At 40.5% G+C, this 20946-nt stretch overlaps 1 protein-coding gene across 3 annotated transcripts in view; it reads left to right on the top strand.

The window, feature by feature from the left end:
• cntln (centlein, centrosomal protein) overlaps positions 1-20946 on the top strand; it is a 470872-nt gene that overhangs the window by 169151 nt on the left and 280775 nt on the right. For all 3 annotated transcript variants that reach the window (XM_087995387.1, XM_087995398.1, XM_087995382.1), the window contains exon 11: positions 6718-6843. In XM_087995387.1, the coding sequence (XP_087851513.1) occupies positions 6718-6843 (126 nt within the window). The remainder of the gene's footprint in view (positions 1-6717; positions 6844-20946) is intronic.

The raw sequence follows: 20946 nt of genomic DNA, 5'->3' as shown, positions 1-20946 counted from the left end.
ACTCATGCAGTGGTGCTTGGCACTTAACATGTAAGTATATCTCTCATAGTCTGAAAACAATGTTTACACTTTACCATTTCCTGCATTCTCATCTGTGGCTGTGCGATGAGTTGGTGTGGATGGCAAACACTGACACGGTTGCTCTTTGCTGCCTCGCAGCACTGGAGACCCAGGTTCGATTCTAGCCTTGGATGGAATTTGCACGTTCTCCCATGTCTGCAAGGGTTTCTTCTGGGTGCATCGGTTTCCTCCCAGAGTCCAAAGATGTGCAGATTGGGCGAATTGGCAATGGTAAAGTTCAGGGATGTGGAGGCTAGGTAGGTTAGCCAAGGTAAATGTGGAATTACAGGGTACGGGTAGGGACTGGGTCTGGGTGGAATGCTGTGCAGACACTCTGTGCGTACTTAATGGGGTGTATGGCCTTCTTCTGCCGTGTAGGGGTACTATGATTCTATGATGTATCCCATAAAGCTGAACTGGATTTCACACTGATTCACTGATAATTTGTTTGGTGCAAACGGTTAAAATCTGATATTAATTTTGCTAGAATGTTAAATTATTTAAATATAAGGGCTTTCTGGCTTAGAAGTTTGGCATGCTCATTCAGATCCTGGTGCAATGTTTGATTGTGGGGAATTTATAGGATGGGTACAGTTAAGCAGATGTGACACAGTGGGGTGACACAAATTCTGAAAGCCTTTTGAAAGGCTCTGAGACATGTCAGTCTTTTCATGGCCTTTGCCATGGTTACTAGCGGAGTGAGTTGAGATAAGATGGACAGAATTAAAGGGAAAGGATGCACCTGCTGGTATCAATAGAGCAAACAAACACTGATGCTCTGTAAGAGATGCACTGAAGTGACTGCCATGATTGTTGAATCAAAGTCAGTCTGTATGTCAGTCTATATCAAAAGTCTCTACTGTTGTGTTCCGAGCATATGGCAGAAGCAGATTTTGGGTTACAGCTATACTCATTGTCCTTGTCATGTGGTGCATGTTAGGAATGAAAGTCCTCATGGCAGATGGCACAACCAAACATTACATTTGCAATACATGTCATTTGTGGACAGTTAGCCAAGCCTAATCTTGTTGGGTGTAACAATGGTGGATGCACCCAATGAGCTGTGGTTTGCTAATCTACCTTACATGCTACCTTGTCTAGTAACACAAGCTGTGGTTGAATGTTTCTGGGGAACCACAGTCAGGTCTTCACATATATCTGTCCCTTTGGATGTGCTGTCCCAGGCTGTTTTAGGAGTTGCACTTTCGATACGTACTAAACGGCTGCTAAAATATGTTATGCTCACTGTCTTCTTACATGCAAGAGTGTGGGCACTTGTGGATGGGAAGAAAATGTCTTTTGTTCACATAAACCTGTGTGACATTCTCCTTTGGTGGTTCTCTTTTCCTTACAAGCTTGTCGGATGTTAAGACTTTCTCTGGGAAAGTAATGGTGCTGGGGGCAAACAAACTCAATTCAATTTTCACAAAGAAAAGTGATACCTGGAAACTGTTCAGTTGATCTGCATACTGCACTACCCAATGTCTCACAACCTAAGAAAGCCCATCTCTGATTTTTTTTGTTTTGAAAGTGTCACTGACCTGGCATAAGTACATTGGAAAAACAGGGGAGGAGGTAATATTCCTTCAGTTTCACACTTTGTTGGCAAGTATTAGGCTCAGGTGAAAGGAGAATTGAAAAGAAAAGAGAAACCAGAGTGTACTAAATGACCAAGGAATGGCAGTTGGAAGAGGAAAGCCAGCTGAGCAGATAACCTTACTCTTCAGCAATCACCTGTCAACATCATATAGATGATTGAAGTGTAATGATGATTGCACAAAGATTTGCACATTGTCTTTTTATTTTCTTAATTTACTAGTGTGGCTATCTCTCCCTTCCTTCCAGCCCTTACTTTGCTTTCTTTACATTCCAAAAAAAGTTTTGAAATGTGGAATTTATTGTAGTTAGCATTACTCTGCTTTGAAAAGTTTGTGCAACAGCCAGGAACAATCAGTTGCAGCACTCTGATGATTCAGTTTTGTGCCACTGTGGTTGGCTAGTGGACAAAAAATAAATAAAAGGTTTTGATTTTCTGACGTGTACTGATATAGATCAGAATTTCCAGTACACTACATGAATACAGCTGAAAGTTATTTGAGGCCTCTTTTACTTAAAAACAATAGTAAATACCTTGTATAAAAAATAGTGCAATCAAAATTAATGACTGAATTCATCTCATGCACTTAAAATGACTGGATTTTGGTTTGGAACTGATTACAGCTAATCTTAAAACATCCATAACTTTTGTGTTTGTGTTGTGTGCAATATTTCTATAAATATTCTATTTGCTCGTTTTTGCAGAAAATGTGAAATTAAACATTTTGTAGCAACTGCCTTCAATTTCTATATGGACGTTTTTTGAGTTTCATTTCAAATTACAAATATTTATTGGTTGAAGTACCAATGATTCTGGATTAGTGGTGCTGGAAGAGCACAGCAGTTCAGGCAGCATCCGAGGAACAGTACTGCTCCTTGGATGCTGCCTGAACTGCTGTGCTCTTCCAGCACCACTAATCCAGAATTTGGTTTCCAGCATCTGCAGTCATTGTTTTTACCTGAAGTACCAATGAACTGAGTGTGCAAAAGTTGCTGAATGCAGAACCTCTTGCTCTTCAAGGGACCATTGCAAATTGTTTTCTTGTTTTAAATTAGAAGAAATGTGAAAGACTGAAAAGCTTCACAAATATTTTTTAGATGGCTGCAGGCTCTCAACACAAACTGTGGAGTTTGAGCTGATTTCACACTTTAGCCTTGTTATGTGCCAACATCAGGAAAGTTAAAAAGTGGTCGTAACCTAACTAAAACATGCTATGTCAATTTTGTATTGCTTTTTGGTTTTAGGGATAGAAGGGATTGAAGCCTATGGGGTCAATTGTCCTCTGCCATTGGTGCAGGCAAGCTAAGATATAGAGACTGTCAGCAAGCTGCCAATGCAGCTCTGAAAACTGGTTGAAAAATAAGTTTTAACAGTTGGTCAAACAAAAATCAAAAACATTGTATTAGTAATAGGAGGAAGAAACTTTGAAAGGATGTTCCCCTTTTAAGAGCACCATTACATAAGGAGTTTACTGTAAACTGGCTCAAAATAGGCTTACAAGACAAATAACAGCATTTTCATGAAATTGAGCTCAGCACTGATATTTATAGAATTATGGAATCCCTGTGGTGTGGAAGCAAGCCATTTGGCCCATCGTGTCCACACTGACCTTCTCAAAAGCATCCCACCTGGACCCAATATCCTACCTGATTCCTGTAACGCTGCATTTCCTATGGCTAATTGACCTAGCCCTGTACATCATTGAACACTATGGGCAATTTAGCATGGCAAATCCACCTAACCTGCACATCTTTGGACATTAAACATGTATTTTAAAAGAAATTCTGTATTCCTCTTGAGGCAGAAATTTTCCAGTGTAGTTCCAAACCAACAATGCAGCCAGTCGGAGAATTGCGAGGCAAAGGAATCCGACCAGAAATGGGTTCAAACGCTGAGACTCTTTTTCTCTTGGATATCCGTTGTTGGCACATGCCTAAGTGAATCTACTGTTTGGTGTATAGTTTGGTTACTTAGTGGAGACATAACCATAATTGAATATTAAAAATATTCGTACCATGTTTACTCATGAAAAATAATTGTGACTTGTTATGTGAAAGAAACAAGGTTTCTATTTTCTGACTATTTCTGACTCTTGAATGATTTTTCAAGCTCCCCACAACAATTTACAATCAGGATCTTTGTCGATCATATTGGATCTTATTGCTCACTTTTGTGGTTGATTTGGTTTAGACAATGCAGTTCTCAAAGGAACAATGAAGGACTTGCTTGGTGTCTTTTACTTGTGTGCTGTTTGAATACACATGCATAATATTCACTATATATGCATTGTACAAAAGGTTTTGTATGAAATGTAAAATCTGGTAGTTATCGTAAAATGATTGAACTCTGTCATAACTGTGTATTTAATGAAATACAGAGTAAGCTTGAATTATCCAGTGCACAACATCACTCCTGTACAAGATTAGTGAGGGCAATTTTCTATCAATATGAAAAACATTTAGCTGTTAATACTTTAATTGTGAAGTAAAGCAGCACTGTCCAATACATGTGGCTAATTGCATTTTTATTTTATTTTTATGAATAAAACACTGTGATGGAATTCCTTATCAGTCATCTTAATGCACATTTACGCAAAGTGTATCTAAACTATATTCCTGCTTCTAAAAAGGTAAACTGAAAAACAACTAGCGTAATTCTTTTTTAAATCACTATGATGGTGTTGCTTCTTTGGTTGCTCGGATTTTAAAAAAAAAATATGTATTACACTGAACATCAACATCACCAGCGTGCACAAACGACTGGGTGAGTTGTGATTATGTTCAGCTTGATCAATCAGAAAAATCACTCCAGATCTGCAGGAGACTGAAAGCCCACCCACTAATGAGCAGCTGTAAAAGAGCCACTAGAACAACATGTGAGCAGCATCCAAGCACATTCTGAAAGGAGAACGGAAGATCACAGATGTGGAATGGGAGGCACACACAGTGTGAGTGACTGAGTGTGTGTATGTGTGTTGCAAAAGCTAAAGGCTCAATGAATACACTTGAAGAAAAATAAACATTTAAAAGGCTGACACCCAAACTGCAAGAATAATCAGGAAAGAATGAATAGGTTGATAGTTGAATAAAATGAATATTTCTAGAAAAGAGAAGATTGAGGAAAGATCTATTGGAAGTTCTTTAAATTTTGAGAAAAATTGATACGGTTGACACAGAGTGTTTTCACTTGTGGACAAATGGAAAACTGGAGGCCATAATAAAAAAACAATCCGATTGGGAATTTAAAAGACATTTCTTCACCCAAACAGTGGTGAATGATTGATCTATTGGAGTGAGCTTGCAAGGAGTTGCACTGTGTCGGTGCTTTCTTGAACCTTTTTGAGGATGTAGAACTTAATTCCACAGGAAGTGGTTGAGGTGAGTAGTACAGAGACTATATTAACATATGAAGGAGAAGAGAACAGAAGGTTATGTTGATGGAAATCAGAGAAGAGTACGCTGGAGCAAAAATAGCAAAAAGGAATTCTTCAGCAAATGTAAACAGTGTCATGTTTCACATTGAATGGTTAAAGACATTTTATTCAGTAAATATGTGCACATGCAGTCCAATGATCTGTGTTGTGTGAAAGGTATTTTATGGTGAAATGTGTACTTGTGACTGAAATACTGCTGCTGTAGACACACCTGCAGCTGATCAGCCTGTTGTTTTATTGGGAAAAACTAAAATAAAGTATATAGCCACCTATTTATGACCAGATTAAGTATCTAAAGTCATATAGCAGCTTTGTTAACTGAAGTTTCTAGATTATTATTTCCGCCAGGAAGAAGGAAACATTTTAAATATGACACGTCGATGTGAGATATCTGATATTTTGCAGTCCTGGTAGGAATTACACTGGTCTGTAGTTTTGTGGACATCATTGCATCAATTTTGTTATGTTGTTGTATTCAGATTTATTTAGTCCTACTCTCTAGGGCACCAGATGCCCCCTTCCCCGCCCAACCTTTCAGGTGAAAACATTTCAAAGGACGAAGGGAATCCAGTTTCCCACTTGTTCACTATTATCCTATAATATCCAAATTTGGACCCTGATAGAGCAATTAGAACAGCCTGTATCTCCTATTTGTAATGAGCCTTTCTGCATTTCTGTGTCTATAACCCATGAGCCTTCCCTGATGGGAGATCATTATTCTGGAAGAAACAATGTAAATGTAAATGAATATACTCATTAGTGAGTTGCAGAGAAGTCTTTAGTGGTAACATGGTTATAATTCAGTTTGTTATTCCTTTGGTATTCTATATAGAAATTTTATAATCATTATTAGTATTCTACAGTGCTTGTACTGGAGCTAAAATGTTATGCCTATTTAAATATGTCTATTTAAAGAGGGCGCAGGAACAGAGACCATGGGAGTGTATATACACAAATCTTTAAAAGTAGCAGGCAAGTTGAGCAGGCTGTTTGAAAACCGCTTCTCAGATCCTTAGTTTTATCAGAAGGAGTAGAGTCAAAAGTAAGGAAGCTATGTTAAACCTTTATAAAATGCTGGTTAGTCCTCGGTTGGAGTGTTCAGTCCTGGACATTAAATACTTTATGTCAAGGCCTTGGAGACGGTACTGAGGAAGTTTGCGAGGCAGAAGGGATCAAGGGATTTCCATTGTTTGAAGAAGCTGGTTTATTTTTCTTAGTGAGGAAAAAGTTAAGAGGAAATTTAAGAGGAATGTTCAAAATTATGCAGATTTGACCAAAGAAACAAGGAGCAACTTCCAGGCACAGAATGGACAATAACATAGGATTTAAGATGAATTGATAAATCACCAGAAGCCCACAGCAGTTGTTAGGATCAAAAATGGCTGTTCAACAAGGTAGTGAAAGCAGGTGTAATTGTATCTTTCCAAAGAGAATTGGATATATAGCTGAAGGGAATCATTTGCAGGGTTGTACAGAAAGGACAGGAGAATGGGATTCATTTGACAGCTGTTCAAGAGGTGGCACAGGTGCACAGTGTTGAATGGCCGCTGTCTGTGCTGTGCCATTCATTAATTCTATATGATTCCACTGGTCTGGCAGTAACCATGTCATTTGCTCTTTACTGTAGGATCTGTCTGTGAAACGTTCCAGATCTCTATCTCCAAGGAGCTGTACTGGAGAAACAGAGGAATGGATAAAATTAAACAAAACAGAACAAAAGATTGAGAGCCTTGAGAAACTTTTAAAAATGAAGGTATTGTACAGTATATGGTAAACACTTGATTATTGACTATTTTAATACATGCCACATTGAGTCAGTTATGCTCGAAGTAGCTATCCCGTTAATTAGTTCCTGTTCATTGGAGCAATGCATGAAATCAGAATTCCTCAATATCAGGCTTCCTTTTAAACAATCATATGGTGTTGTGTTTTCTATTTTCATCATGTTCAGCAGAACCCTATAAAATAAACCTGGACTAAACCACTGCTTAAAAACAGTCCAAATTATTTTATCTGACCAGATGGATAGGAGGTCAAAGGAGCTGGCAGTTGCTGGTTTTAGCCTCCAAAGCTGAGCAGGGGCCACTGACACTGTCCTGAAGCTTGGTAACCTTGTATATATTGGGTACTAATATTATCAGTGAGATTTGTCTGCAATTTCTGTTTGCAAGCTGTGAGAGACATACTCACCTGGAGGGTATACGTTTGAAAGGAAGAGAAACCTGATGCTGGAAGAGGCTGGGTTTTGAAGTATTATTTATTTTTCTTGTTGGGCTAGGAGGCAGCAGGATGATTGGACCTCCTTAACACAAATTTCCTGATCCCCTATTCGTAATTTGCAAGATCCCCACTCGCTGATTCTGTTTCCTGACTGAGTACCTACATTCTCCTGTGGAATGCCTTCCATATCGATGGAGAATGGTTAAGAAAGATATATACTTCAGTGTTCTTATCCCACAAATAGTGTTCTTCTCACGCCTGTCATTCTTTTTGTTGTGTTGCACTAACATTAGTTGATTGTAAGACTGATTTGGAAATTAATTCATTGGACAATGTGCCTTTGTGACGACATTTGGCAAAGTTTTGAATATTTTGGACTCATGTTTTCAGCACTGTTGGTGCCATTTTACTTTCAGACAGGCAAAGCAGGTGCTGTGCTTCAGATGCTGACTCTGCCAAATGATCTTTTGGTGGACGTGAGAGCTGGTACCGTCTGTTGGAATTATGCAGAGCAGGCAGTTGATGTCGATGCTGTCATCTTTGATCTGAACACTTGAGCTGATGTTAACAAATTCATAGTTGAATGTACATTGATATTCAGAGAGGAGGCCCCCAATAGCAGTATTCAAAGGGATCATCAACTGTTTTCTGTTTAGCTACTGATCGATTTCTTCTGCTTTCTGTTGCCATTCTGGTTGTTTAACTTGCTGAAGTCTACAAGTAATGGTATAGCATTTGTTGAAGGACTTTGTCCTGTTTTTAGTGATACAGCACAAATTATTTGCTCTCAGATATAAATGGTAATTTGTATTTCTCTTGTTCTCTAACACGAAGGAGAGAATAAGCAGAGGTAACACAGAGTAGGACATATTGCTGGAAGAGGAGATGAAATAAGGATCTTAGCAGGAGGCTATATCTGCCAACAATGTTCTGTACATATTGCTTCCATTTGAACCTAATTGAGGAGTGGAATCTCAAATGTCTTTGGTTTATCAAGGAAGATCTCCCTGCAATCTGTTGCCTGATGTAACCACAACTGCAGTGTCAGAACAGGACAAATATGGCATTACCAGTGGTTGTGAAGATAACTATGCCAAAGAACTTTTATTTGTCTGGCTGCTTCCAGACGAGACCTGGAGATATTGCCAGATCTCTTGACTTGCCATCATTGTTCCATAATAGAGGCCACAAAGGCTCGGTATTTCATGACAGCTGAATACAAATGCACATATGACTTTGGAAGAGTTTGAGTTTACCAATTTATTGACAGGCCATTTACTGTATGCTGAGAGTTATGCTGTATGGTACCCTAAAATGTACTACACTGGAGAGGATTCTACTCACTGAAAGTACAGGTAATGTGCAGTCATACATTAGGTGTTATGTAAGTCACTGCCTAGTATCCTGGCAATTGTCATGATACCTTCATTCTGCAACAGTTGATGCACATTTGAGCCATCATGACAACCGACAGTTGGTTCCTGAGGAACAAGGGCTAGTTGCTGACTAAATGATTCAATATTTCTGTTGTGAAACTTTCACTTGTAGGTAGTATGTATATACAGTATGCCTTGCTGTTGTGTGTAATGTAGTGATTACAATGTTTTTGCAATCTGACTGCTGTGGAAGATCCTTGTATTTCTTCATGGGGTGTGTACTATTTGTTAAGGATTGCTGTGTGCTGCACAGTCTTGCGACTGAAAGGGCATAGTCCTCACCATCTAGAATCATAAGAAATTTGAGCAGGGATAAGACATTCAATTCCTTGAACGTTCTGCATCTTTCAATAAGATCAGGGCCAATTCAATTGTGGCTTTAACTCCACATTGATGCCTGACGTCATAATGCTCAATTCCCAACCAACACATCATCTATCTAGATGTAATCAACTTAGTGCTAATGAGCCCAACCCCAAGTTCCTATTCACCAACAGTGATACATCTTGGGCAGAATTTTTGTTGGCCAGACGGTTGCTATTGAAATATGGATGGGAGTTACACATAGGAGCCCTCCAGAAGCCCCATTTAGCACGTTCCAAAGGAATTGTTCAGGAAGCTGAGTTTTCTGCTGGGCAGCCTTTACACTAGGATCCCTGTAAAAATCTCCCTTTTAATCAGAGACTTTGGAGAAGTCTGATGAAATAAAATAGTGCTAAGGAAATGTTAGTCTATAGAATACATAGTATAACTCTTGAATGATTATTAAGCAGGCTCCACGCTTATCTCACACACAGCAACTACTTCTCCCCCAGACCACTTACACCTCTGCATCTCCCTCCCTGCGAACAAACCCTGATCCGGCACTCTCTTGCTCCACCCAGACCCAACTCCTCATCACCCTGCAGAATCCAATATCAGATCTCACCATACCACGACATGACCCAATCCAGCCACCAAACCCCCGCGGGCCCCTGCCATTGGAAACAGACCCAAACAGACTTCTGTCTCCGTCCTCCATCATTCCTGACCCTTGGCCATTCCTCCTCTCCCCAGCAGACCCAATCGAGCCCTCCCCTCACCCCGGCAAACCAACTGATGTGTTGGAGCACAGATTACTAGTGTGTTGTTACAGTCTGCAAGCCCCTTTGCACACTGGTATCTGCAGTTATACTGGCAGCAGTCTGAGCTTGCATCATCTCAACGTGAGTTCCCAAAAGCTTTTGCTGGTGCTGCAGTGGAAGCAGAGACAGCATCTATCAGATCCTGCATCATGGTCCAGGTCTGCAAGTGCTCTCATGGAGTCCACCATCACTTTCATGCAGGAAATCTCTGTACAAAGCCCAGTGCCAAAATGGCACTACCCTTCTCCATGCTCCTTGATATTGACAGCAGGCTGTCTGGCATGACTGGCAGTGCACCTGTCACAACCACATAAGAGGCATGGCTTCAGAGTAGTCTGAACTAAGAATTTATATCTGTGTTTCAATTTAAAAATAACCAACACAGCTGTATGTTTTAATGGAAATAAAAGGTTAGTTTATGACTCAGTTGTTGCTAATGGCAATGATAGAAAAAGGTGATATAGTTATGAGCTAAAATACAGAAGATAAAAATGAGATCTGTATTTACTCCACCTGGCTTGCTTAATTTTCTTTTGTGAAGAAAGCTAATCTGTTTTAAAATAGACCGAACATGTTTTACAAAATGGCCACCAGAAACTAAAAATTTCCTTTTTTTATCAGAAGAGAAGGACAACAAACTTTAAGTCAGATTTAGCATTGCCTCTGTATTTAGACAATTGGAGGTTGCCCCCAAAGCTGGACTGAGCAAAACAGGTTCTGGGAATGAATGAAAAGTGCTTTGTATCACTGCTATGACACTGTAGGTTGTGGATCTTGGTAACTTTCTTTAAGACAACAGTCTTGTCTTTTTGTTGAGAAGCAGTTGCTGTTTCAAGGTGTCTCCCTACATGTATTCTGGGTAATCCAGATGGAGGACGGGAGAAATTTCTGGCTGTAACAGGCTATTCCTTTTTTGAGGTATTTTAGGTGTTGAGATTATTTCCTCAAATTCCAGGAGCAGCAATTACTGTTTTATATGCTGTTGCATTGTTTTGGAAGTTTGGAGGGAAAAAAGCCAAAACAATGGCACTTTTAAAAGAGAGAGGGACAAACAAAGGCAGCACATTGTCAGGTCAGTGCAGGAGAGATAAAGAAACCCACACTGCTAACTGACACAGCAGTGAACCTGTGCAGTTACTGCCTTTGCTGTTGAATTCATGTATTGCTGGACATTGGAGTGCATCCAGGAAAATAAACAAACAGTGAAGTTCACAACTGATCTTGGGGGAACCAGTTTGGCAGAGGTTACAGCACAGAAACAGATACGTGAATAGTTTTAAGTATAGCCTTGCTGTAAATCTACAATAGTGAGTAGAGTGGGTTCTTTCTTGATTATATGTTTATTTGAGATACGTCTCTTGATTAAGTTTAAAAATATAAAGTATAAATATTAAGCTAACCTCGAGCAGTGTTTTGTAGAGGAATAAGACCGTGCTATTTACTGGGTCTGTTGATTGGAAGAAGCAAAAATGGCCCTCAGTAGAGTGATATGTTCCTCTTGTGGGATATGGGAGTTTAGGGAGAGTTTATGTGTCACTGAGGAATATATTTGCAATAAATGCCGTTAGTTGCGAATCCTATCAGATCGAAGGGATCAGTTGAAGCAAAAGTGAGAGGCAATGAGGAATTTACAACAGCAAAGGGGTGTGAAGAATGGCAGTTATAGGAAGGGAGAAAAGTTGCAGATACAGTCACATAGATGGGTTAATTCCAGAAAAGGGAAGAGAGGTAGGCAGGTAGTGCATGAGTCTTCTGTGGCAATCCTCATTTCAAACAAGTATGCTGTTTTGGAAAATGTAGGGAGTGATGGATTCTCAGGGGAATGTAGCACAAACAGCCAAGTTTCTGGTACTGACACTGGCTCTAATGCAGTGAAGAGTACATCGGATTCCAAGAGATCGATTGTGTTAGGGGTCTCTGTAGTCTGAGGGACAGACAGATGTTTCTGTGGCCAGCAGCAAACAAATCAGAATGGTGTGTTGCCACCCTGGTGCCAGGACCAATAATGTGTCAGAGAGGGTGCAGAGTGTTCTCAAAGGGGAGAGGGCCCAGCAAGAGGTCATTGTCCACATTGGAACCAATGACATAGGAAGGGAAAAGGATGAAATTCTGAAGGGAGAATATAGAGAGTTAGACAGGAATTTAAAAAGGAGGTCCTCGATAGTAGTAATATCTGCTACAAGCTAGTGAGGATAGAAATAGAACGATAGAGCAGATGAATGCATGGCTGTGGAGCTGGTGTATAGGAGAAAGATTCACATTTTTGGATCATTGGAATCTCTTCTGGGCAAGAAGTGACCTGTACAAGGAGAATGGATTGCACCTGAATTGGAAGGGGACTAATATACTGGCATGGAGATTTGCAAGCGCTGCTCGGGATAATTTAAACTAGGAAGGTGGATGGTGGGACCCAGGGAGATAGTGAGGAAAGTGATCAATCTGAGACTGCTGCAGTTGAGAAAAGGAGCAAGTCAAGCAGTCAGGGCAGTCAGGGACAAAGCAGAGAACAAGATAGGATTGATAAATTAAATTGCTTTTATTTCAATGCAAGAGGCCCAATGCATGGTTAGGAACGTGAGACTGGGATGTCATAGCAATTACAGAAATGTGGCTCAGCCATTGACGTGACTGGCAGCTAAATGTTGCAGGAAACAAATGCCACAGGATGGACCGAAAGGGAGGCAAGAGAGAAGGGAGAGCTGTACTGAGGGAGGATATTCCTGGAAATAAATCCAGGAAAATTATTTGGGTGGAACTGAGACATAAGAAAGAGATGATCACCTTATTGGGGTTGTATTATAGACCCCCTCGTCAGCAGGAAATTCAGAAACAAATTTGTGAGGAGATCGCAGTCATCTATAAGAATAATAGGGTGGTTATGGTCAGGGATTTTAACTTTCCAAACATAGACTGGGACTGCCATAGTATTAAGGGTTTAGATGGAGAAGAATTTGTTAAGTGGGTACAAGAAAATGTTCTGATTCAGTGTGTGGATGTACCTAGGCGAGAAGGTGCAAGACATGACCTACTCTTGGGAAATAAGGCAGGGCAGGTGACTGAGGTGTCAGTGGGGGAGCAGTATGGGGCCAGCGACCATAATTCTATTCGTTTTAAAATAATGATGGAAAAGGATTGACCAGATCTAAAAGGTGAAGTTCTAAATTGGAGGAAGGCTAATTTTGACGGCATTAGGCAAAAATTTCAAAGGCTGATTGGGGGCAGATGTTCGCAGGTAAAGGGACAGCTGGAAAATGGGAAGCCTTCAGAAATGAGATAACGAGAGTGCAGAGACAGTATATTCATGTTAGGTTGAAAGGAAAGGCTGGTAGGTGCAGAGAATGCTGGATGACTAGAGAAATTGAGAGTTTGGTTAAGATAAAGAAGGAAGCATATGTCAGGTATAGACAGGATAGATAGAGTGAATTCTTAGAAGAGTATAAAGGCAGGAATATACTTAAGAGGCAAATCAGGAGGGCAAAAACAGGACATGAGATAGCTTTGGCAAATAGAGTTAAGGAGAATCCAAAGGGACTTTACAAATATATTAAGGACAGAAGGGTAACTGGGGAGAGAATAGGGCCCCTCAAGGATCAGAAAGGCGGCCTTTGTGTGGAGTCGCAGGAGATGGGGCAGATACTAAACGAGTACTTTGCATCAGTGTTTACTATGGAGAAGGACATGGAAGATATAGAATGTAGGGAAATAGATGGTGACATCTTGAAGAATGTCCATATTACAGAGGAGGAAGTGCTGGATGTCTTGAAATGCATAAAAGTGGATAAACCAAAGGTGTACCCTAGAACTTTGTGGGAAGCTAGAGAAGTGATTTCTGGCCCCTTTGCTGAAGATATTTGGCATGACGGTGAATACCCTTGCCAACTTTTATAGGTGTTTCATCGGGAGCATTCTGTCTGGATGTATCACAACTGGCCCCTTGACTTGTCCGGACTTGTCCGACCTGCCCAGCTCCTTTTCCACCTATCCACTCCACCCTCTCCTCCCTGACCTATCACCTTCATCTCCTCCCCTACTGACCTATTGTACTCTATGCTACTCTATCCCCACCCCCACCCTCCTCTAGCTTATCTCTCCATGCTTCAGGCTCTCTGCCTTTATTCCTGATGAAGGGCTTTTGCCCGAAACGTCGATTTTGCCTGTCCTCGGATGCTGCCTGAATTGCTGTGCTCTTCCAGCACCACTGATCCAGAATCTGGTTTCCAGCATCTGCAGTCATTGTTTTTACCTCACTACCTAGTATGGCAACTGTACCATTCAAGATCGGAGACAGTTACAGAGAGTGGTGAACTCAGCCCAGACAATCACAAAGGCCAATCTCTCATCTACAGAATCCATCTACCAGGGCTGCTGTCAAGGAAAGGCCACCAGCATTCTCAAAGATCCATCCCACCCTGGCAATGTTTTTCTACAACCTCTACTGTCGGTGAGAAGATACACAAGCCTGAACACACGCACCAGCTGATTTTGAAACAGTTTCTACTCTACTGTTGTTAGAATGCTGAATGGACTCACAAACTGTTAATATTCAACAATACCTTTTTTTTTGTTTTTGCCACTGTTTACCTGTTATTTACTTATCTATGCTCCTTAACTCTGTGATCTGCCTGTATTGCTCGCAAGACAAATGCTTTTCTCTGCACCTTGGGACACGTGACAATAAATTCAATTCAATTCAATTTGATTGAGTTTTTTGAAGAAGTAACAAAGAGGATTGATGAGGGCAGAGTAAGGCATTTGACAAGGTTCCCCATGGGAGACTGATTAGCAAGGTTAGATCTCTTGGAATACAGGGAGAACGAGCCATTTGGATACAAAACTGGCTCGAAGATAGAAGACAGAGAGTGGTGGTGGAGGCCTGTGTTTTTCAGACTGGAGGCCTGTGACCAGTGGAGTACCACGGTGCTGGGCCCACTACTTTTCCTCATTTATATAAATGATTTGGATGTGAATATAGCAGGTATAATTAGTAAGTTTGCAGATGACACCAAAATCGGAGGTGTAGTGGACAGTGAAGATTACAACAGGATCTTGATCAGATGGGCCAGAGGGCTGAGGAACGGTAGATGGAGTTTGATTTAGATAAATGCGAGGTGCTGCATTTTGGGAAAGCAAATCTTAGCAGGATTTAGCACTTAATGGTAAGGTCCTAGAGAGTGTTGCTCAACAAAGAAACCTTGGAGTGCAGGTTCATAGCTTCTTGGATGTAGAGTCGCATGTAGCTAGGATAGTGAAGAAGGCGTTTGGTATGCTTTCTTTTATTGGTCAGAGCATTGAGTATAGGAGTTGGGAGGTCATGTGGTGGCTCGACAGGACATTGGTTTGACCCCTTTTGGAATATTGCGTGCAATTCTGGTGCCCTTCCTATCAGAAGGATGTTGTGAAACTTGAAAGGGTTCAGAAAAGATTTACAAGGATGTTGCCAGGGTTGGGAGGGTTTAAGCTATAGGGAGAGGTTGAATACTCTGGGACTGTTTTCCCTGTAGCGTTGGAGGCTGAGGGGTGACCTTATAGAGGTTTATAAAATCATGAGGGTCATTGATAGGATAAGTAGACAAAGTCAGGTGGGTGAGTCCAGAACTAGAGGGCATAGGTTTAGGGTGAGAGGGGAAGGATATGAGAGACCTAAGGGGCAACCTTTTCATGCAGCGGGTGGTATGTGTACGGAATGAGTTGCCAGAGGAGGTGGTGGAGGCTAGTACAATTGCAACATTTAAAAGGCATTGGGATGGATGTATGAGGAGTGAGGGTTTGGAGGGATACGGGCCATGTGCTGGCAAATTAGAGTAGATTAGGTTGAGATATCTGGTCGGCATGGATAACTTGGACCGAAGGGTCAGCTTTCGTGCTGTACGTCTCTATGACTGGATAGTTCTCCAAAAATTGCTGTTTTCAGACAGTTTTATCGCAGTCAAACAAAATGAATGCTCATGTTAATTTTGATGAGTTTGTATTCCACAGCAGATATGTTGGAATTCCTTGTGATGTCCTTCCTGATGCCTGGTTGACATTACAGAAGCATTATAATCTTCACATCTTTTGAGGGTTCTTTGGACCATCCTAAAATCTTTGAATTATTTGATGAGCTTTTGTGGTTGCCTCTTAAGAGAACACAGACTGATTGTCTACTTTTGGCTGCTGCTCAGTCCACAATGAATCTTTTGGTTTCTAGTAGCTACTTTGTAAGACTCCTTATGTCCATTTTAAAGAAGATTAGCTTTCTTTACAAAATATATAGTAAACTAGTACTAAATATTGCCATAGCCTTACCAGACTAGAGGACTACTCTTTCATTAGTGGGAGCTGACTGTTGGTGTTTTAACCTGAACGTTACCATGCCTCAGGTGAGGGGAAAGGTAGAGAAGGAGAATCCTTCATAATAACCTCAGCTGGTGCAGGAAATGAACCAATGCTTTTGGCGAAACTCTGCAACATAAACCGGCTGTCCAGGCAACCGAGCTAACCAACCACCCTTAATATTATAACTACACTTCCAAGACAGGCCAGACGTTTCAGGATGTCAACTTACCATCCTTCTTCTGTATGCTATGCATTTGAAATCCTTACTGAAGTCCTCTGTAGCAAAACTGTATGTAACCTTGCTCTCTGATTAAATGTTTCCTGTGTTATCATGATTCCTGCCCTGTCTGCAGGTCACCCATTTCTTCTGTCTCACTAGGTGTAGATTCTGCTTCAATCTTCTAATTATATTCAATATCAGTGTCCGATGGGATTTTTTCTAACTGCTTTCCTTCACCACCTCTGTCGCTGTTTTTGGATATCTAACAATGGAGAACATAGTTGGGATTATCTAGAAAGAATTTTATTTTAAAATTATTTTGGAATGTGACCACCTGTTAAGCCGGTTTTTGTTGTTGATTCCCCTTGAAAAGCTGGTGATGAATTACCATCTGAATTGCTACAGTCCATGTGGTGTAGGGACATCCACAACTCCAAGACTTTGATCCAGTGGTAGAAAAGAAATGGAAATATTATTCAAAGTCAGGATGTTGTGTGTGGCTTGGAGGAAACCTTGTATGGTGGTGCTAATGAGTATCTGCTGACTTTTCTAATTGATCGTGGTTGCAAGTATGGAGAATACCGTTGGTGAGTTGATGAGATACTGCAGTGAATCTTGCAAATTGCATAAACTGCTGCTACTATATGTCAGTGGTGGATAGGATGCTAATTAAATGGCTGCTTTGTCCTGGATGGTGGTGAGTATTTTGACTGTTGTTGAAGCTGCACTCATTTGAGCAACTAGAATGTGTTCTGTCACATTCCTGACTTGTGCATTACACACTGCACTTTAAGGAGGCAGGATGTGAATTAGTCGCAACAAATTTTCTAAACTCAGACTTGCTTTGTAGCTACTATATTTACGAGGCCTGTCAAGTTCAATTTCTGTCCAATGGAAAACACGGAATGTTGATAGTGGGAGATTCAATGATGGTAATGCCACTAAAAGTCATGGGGCAATGGTTAGATTTTTTCTTGGTTGAGATGGTCAATGTCAGGCTCTTGTGTGGCAGGAATTTACTTCTCACAGCATGAACATTGTTTCTTGCTGCACATGGACACCAATTACTTCAGTATCTGAGAGGATGTGAATGGTGCTGGACATTGTGCAGTCATCAGTGAACACTCCTACTTCTGACTTTATGATCGAGGAAAGGCCACTGATGAATCAGCTGAAGATGATGGGGCCTAGGACACTGTGGGATTCAGGACCAACAAATACAACTATGTTTTGTGCTAGGTATGACTCCAGTCTGTGAAGTGTTTGCTGTCTGATTCTTCTGAGACCATTGAGACAGAGGTGAGAAGAATTTTTTTCTGAGAGAGGGCCATAAGTCTTTAGAACTCTGTTTCCAGCACCTTCTGAGGAAAAGTGTCCATAAATAATTTTAATGCAGACGGGTGGCACGGTGGCTCAGTGGTGAGCTCTGCTGCCTCACAGCACCAGGGATCCAGGTTCAATTCCCGCTTCGGGTGACTGTCTGTGTGGAGTTTGTACATTCTCCCTGTGTCTGGGTGGGTTTCCCCTGGGTGCTCCGGTTTCCTCCCACAATCCAAAGATGTGCAGGTCAGGTGAATTGGCCATGGTAAATTGTCCATAGTGTTAGGTACATTAGTCAGGGGTAAATATGGGGAATGGGTCTGGGTTGGTTACTCTTTGGAAGGTCGGTATGGATTTGTTAGGCCGAAGGGCCTGTTTCCGTACTGTAGGTAATCTAATCTAATCTAATCTAAATAGCTCCTTCATTAGTAAGGAGATAAATGGCTATTACAATAGGTGGGAAAGTGGAGCAGATTAGCCATGATCTAATGGAATGGTTGCTGAGTGGTCTACTCCTGTTATTTATAAATTTTCTCAATTGATTCCAATTGTGTCTTGCATTCCTGGTGCATAAAGAAAACAAGAGAGATATGGCAACAACATCTGCTATTTGTAAATCAGAAGTGATTTTGGAATGAGGGCGAGCCCACATTTGAGAAGGAGGATATAGTGTGAAAATATCATCATCTTCAATGCTTTAACTTCACTCCTGCTCACAGCACCAATCAGGGTCACTCCACTTTTTTGTGTTCACCACCTCCATTTGGATTTGAAGATGTGCAGCCATGCTCAACTCTCTGGTTAGCTGCTGCTGCTTGCAGTTGTTTGACATCCAGTTCTTCCTGAAAGTAGAACATATAGCAATAGTTATTTTAGGGTATGCTTGATACAGTTGTCTCTGCTGAGTGGCCGATTTTGTGTGTGCAGGCTGTGGGTTGTGGGTCGGAGGCTTGTAAATGCATGATGGTGAGGTAAAGCCATGAATGTGCGATACGAGTTCTGATTTATAAAGATTAAAGTAGAGTGAGTAATAGGGGTGTGATGCATTGTGCAGGAACTAAGACTGTGCAGTTGATAAAATATGTCGTATACAGTTGAATTCACTCACTTTGCTTGGTGTGTGAACTCACTGAACATCTCGTTGCATCTCAGCCAAGTCCCTTGGGCTGAAGACCTCGGATTGATTGCCACAACTACTTTGTTCCACTACACTCTGAGAGTTTGGAAGGTTTTCTGGTTTCCTTTAGATAAATTGCATATTTGTTCCTCTGTACTTCTTGATCACAGTGTTCAACGCAGGGTGACTTGAACATACTGCCTGAATTGGACACACACATTGTGCTCTCATCATATATAGCGATCCCTGCATCAATTTTTGGATCAGAATGAATTCACAGAAGTAAATCTTAAAAGTTTCAAAACCTAATCTGCCAAATTGGACAGAAGTCTATAGCATTGTTAAAATCTGCATCCCGTCCATTCGTCCACTTGTTAAGCACAATGTACAGATTGAACAGTTTTTACTGTAATTCTGTTCAGGATTGATCAAAGTCCTCTGGCAAAGAACATCAGTGAGCTTGGAAGAAGCCAACATAATTTTGAAGTGCATTTTTCAATGCTTAAATGGTTTTATTTAAGTAAAAATCTTATATTTTCTATCAATCATTAATAGCTTGTAGGTTTGGCTGTGCTAATTTGGGTCCTGATAGGAACATAAGAATATTGATGTAGGAGCAGATCTAGGCCATTCAGTTCTTCATGCCTACTCTGCCATTCAATAAGATCATGGCTTACATGATTGCAGTATTAATGTCACTTTTTTGTCTCCACCCACCCCCAAAACTCTTGACAGTCTTGTCTATCAAACATCTTTGTAATTCAGCCTTAAATAAATCCAATGATGTAGTTTTTGCTGTTCACTGGGGAATGGAATTTAATAGACTAACAACAGTCTGAGAGCAAAACATCTCCATTTTAAAAGAGAGAACTCTTATTTTTAAACTCTGTCCCTTAATTTTTTGTTTCCTCCACCAGAGGAAACATTCTCTCACAATCTACCCTGTCAGGTTCCCTCAGGATCCCATACGTTTCAGTCATATCAGCTCTCATTTTTGTAAACGACAATAGTTAGAAGCCTAATGTTTGAAACTTTCTACATAAGAAAAGACTTCCAAAGATAAGTTGCGGACCTTCTCTGAACTGCTCAAAAACAATTAAGTCCTTTTTCTGGAAAGGAGACCAAAATTGTACACAATATTGAGATGTGACCCAAAGATCTGCAGTAAAGTTTTTCTACTCCTAAATTCCCCTTGTAATAAAAAAAATTATTAACTTCACAATCACTTCCTGAACCTGCATAATAACCTTTTGTGATTCATATACTAAGAAATCCAGGTCTCTCTGTACCTCTGAGTTACAGAATCCCCCTCCATTTAAAAGTAGTAACCTGTTTTCCAATCATCCTTGCCAAAATGGGGACATCCACATCTTCTCATTCTCCATTTACTGCTCCTTTGCAGACTCACTCACTCCTCTTGATGATTTAATTTCTAATCATTGATTCAATGGCAAATGTATCTCCCATATTTCCAGTCCCCATTTCCAAGTGATTGGTGTAGATTGCAATTTCCCCCTGTACTAATCCATGTGGCAATCCACTAAGTACAGTTTTCCAAACCAAAAATAATCAATTGAACCCTCGTCTGCTTCCAGTTAACTAACCAATCTTTTATCCATGCTAATATGTTACTTCTTACACCATGAGGTTTTATTTTCAGTAGTAGCCTTTGATGTGGCATTTTATCAGATGCCTTGTGAAAATCAAGGTAACCAAATCTTCAGGTTCCTCTTTGTCCACTTTATTTGTTACTTTGATTTTTCCTAATCATAGACTTCAATGCAATTTTCTTTTCCTGAAATCATGTTGGCTCTTGCTGACCATGTTGTGATTTTCTAAGTATTTGGTATAGCCTCCTTAAGAATGGATTCTTATAATTTTCTAAGGGAAGAAGCCAGGATAACTGGTCTATTTAATTAAATTAATTTTAATTTTAATTTAATTTAAATTTAAAATTTTTAATGCTCTCAATGTTGTATCAACATTTTATCCCACTCTAAGATCAAACCAACTGACATTTTTCAGGAATAAAAGAATGACTAGGGTAGGAATAGGTCCAGTCAAGGATCGTAGTGGGAAGTTGCGTGTGGAGGCTGAAGAGATT

Source organism: Chiloscyllium plagiosum, unplaced genomic scaffold, assembly GCF_037043375.1.
Source record: "Chiloscyllium plagiosum isolate Xiang-an unplaced genomic scaffold, Cpla_swu_hap1 HiC_scaffold_2, whole genome shotgun sequence".
NCBI lineage: Eukaryota > Metazoa > Chordata > Chondrichthyes > Orectolobiformes > Hemiscylliidae > Chiloscyllium > Chiloscyllium plagiosum.
The sequence above is the reverse complement of the archived record's forward strand: the minus strand, read 5'-3'. Positions and strand labels throughout refer to the sequence as shown.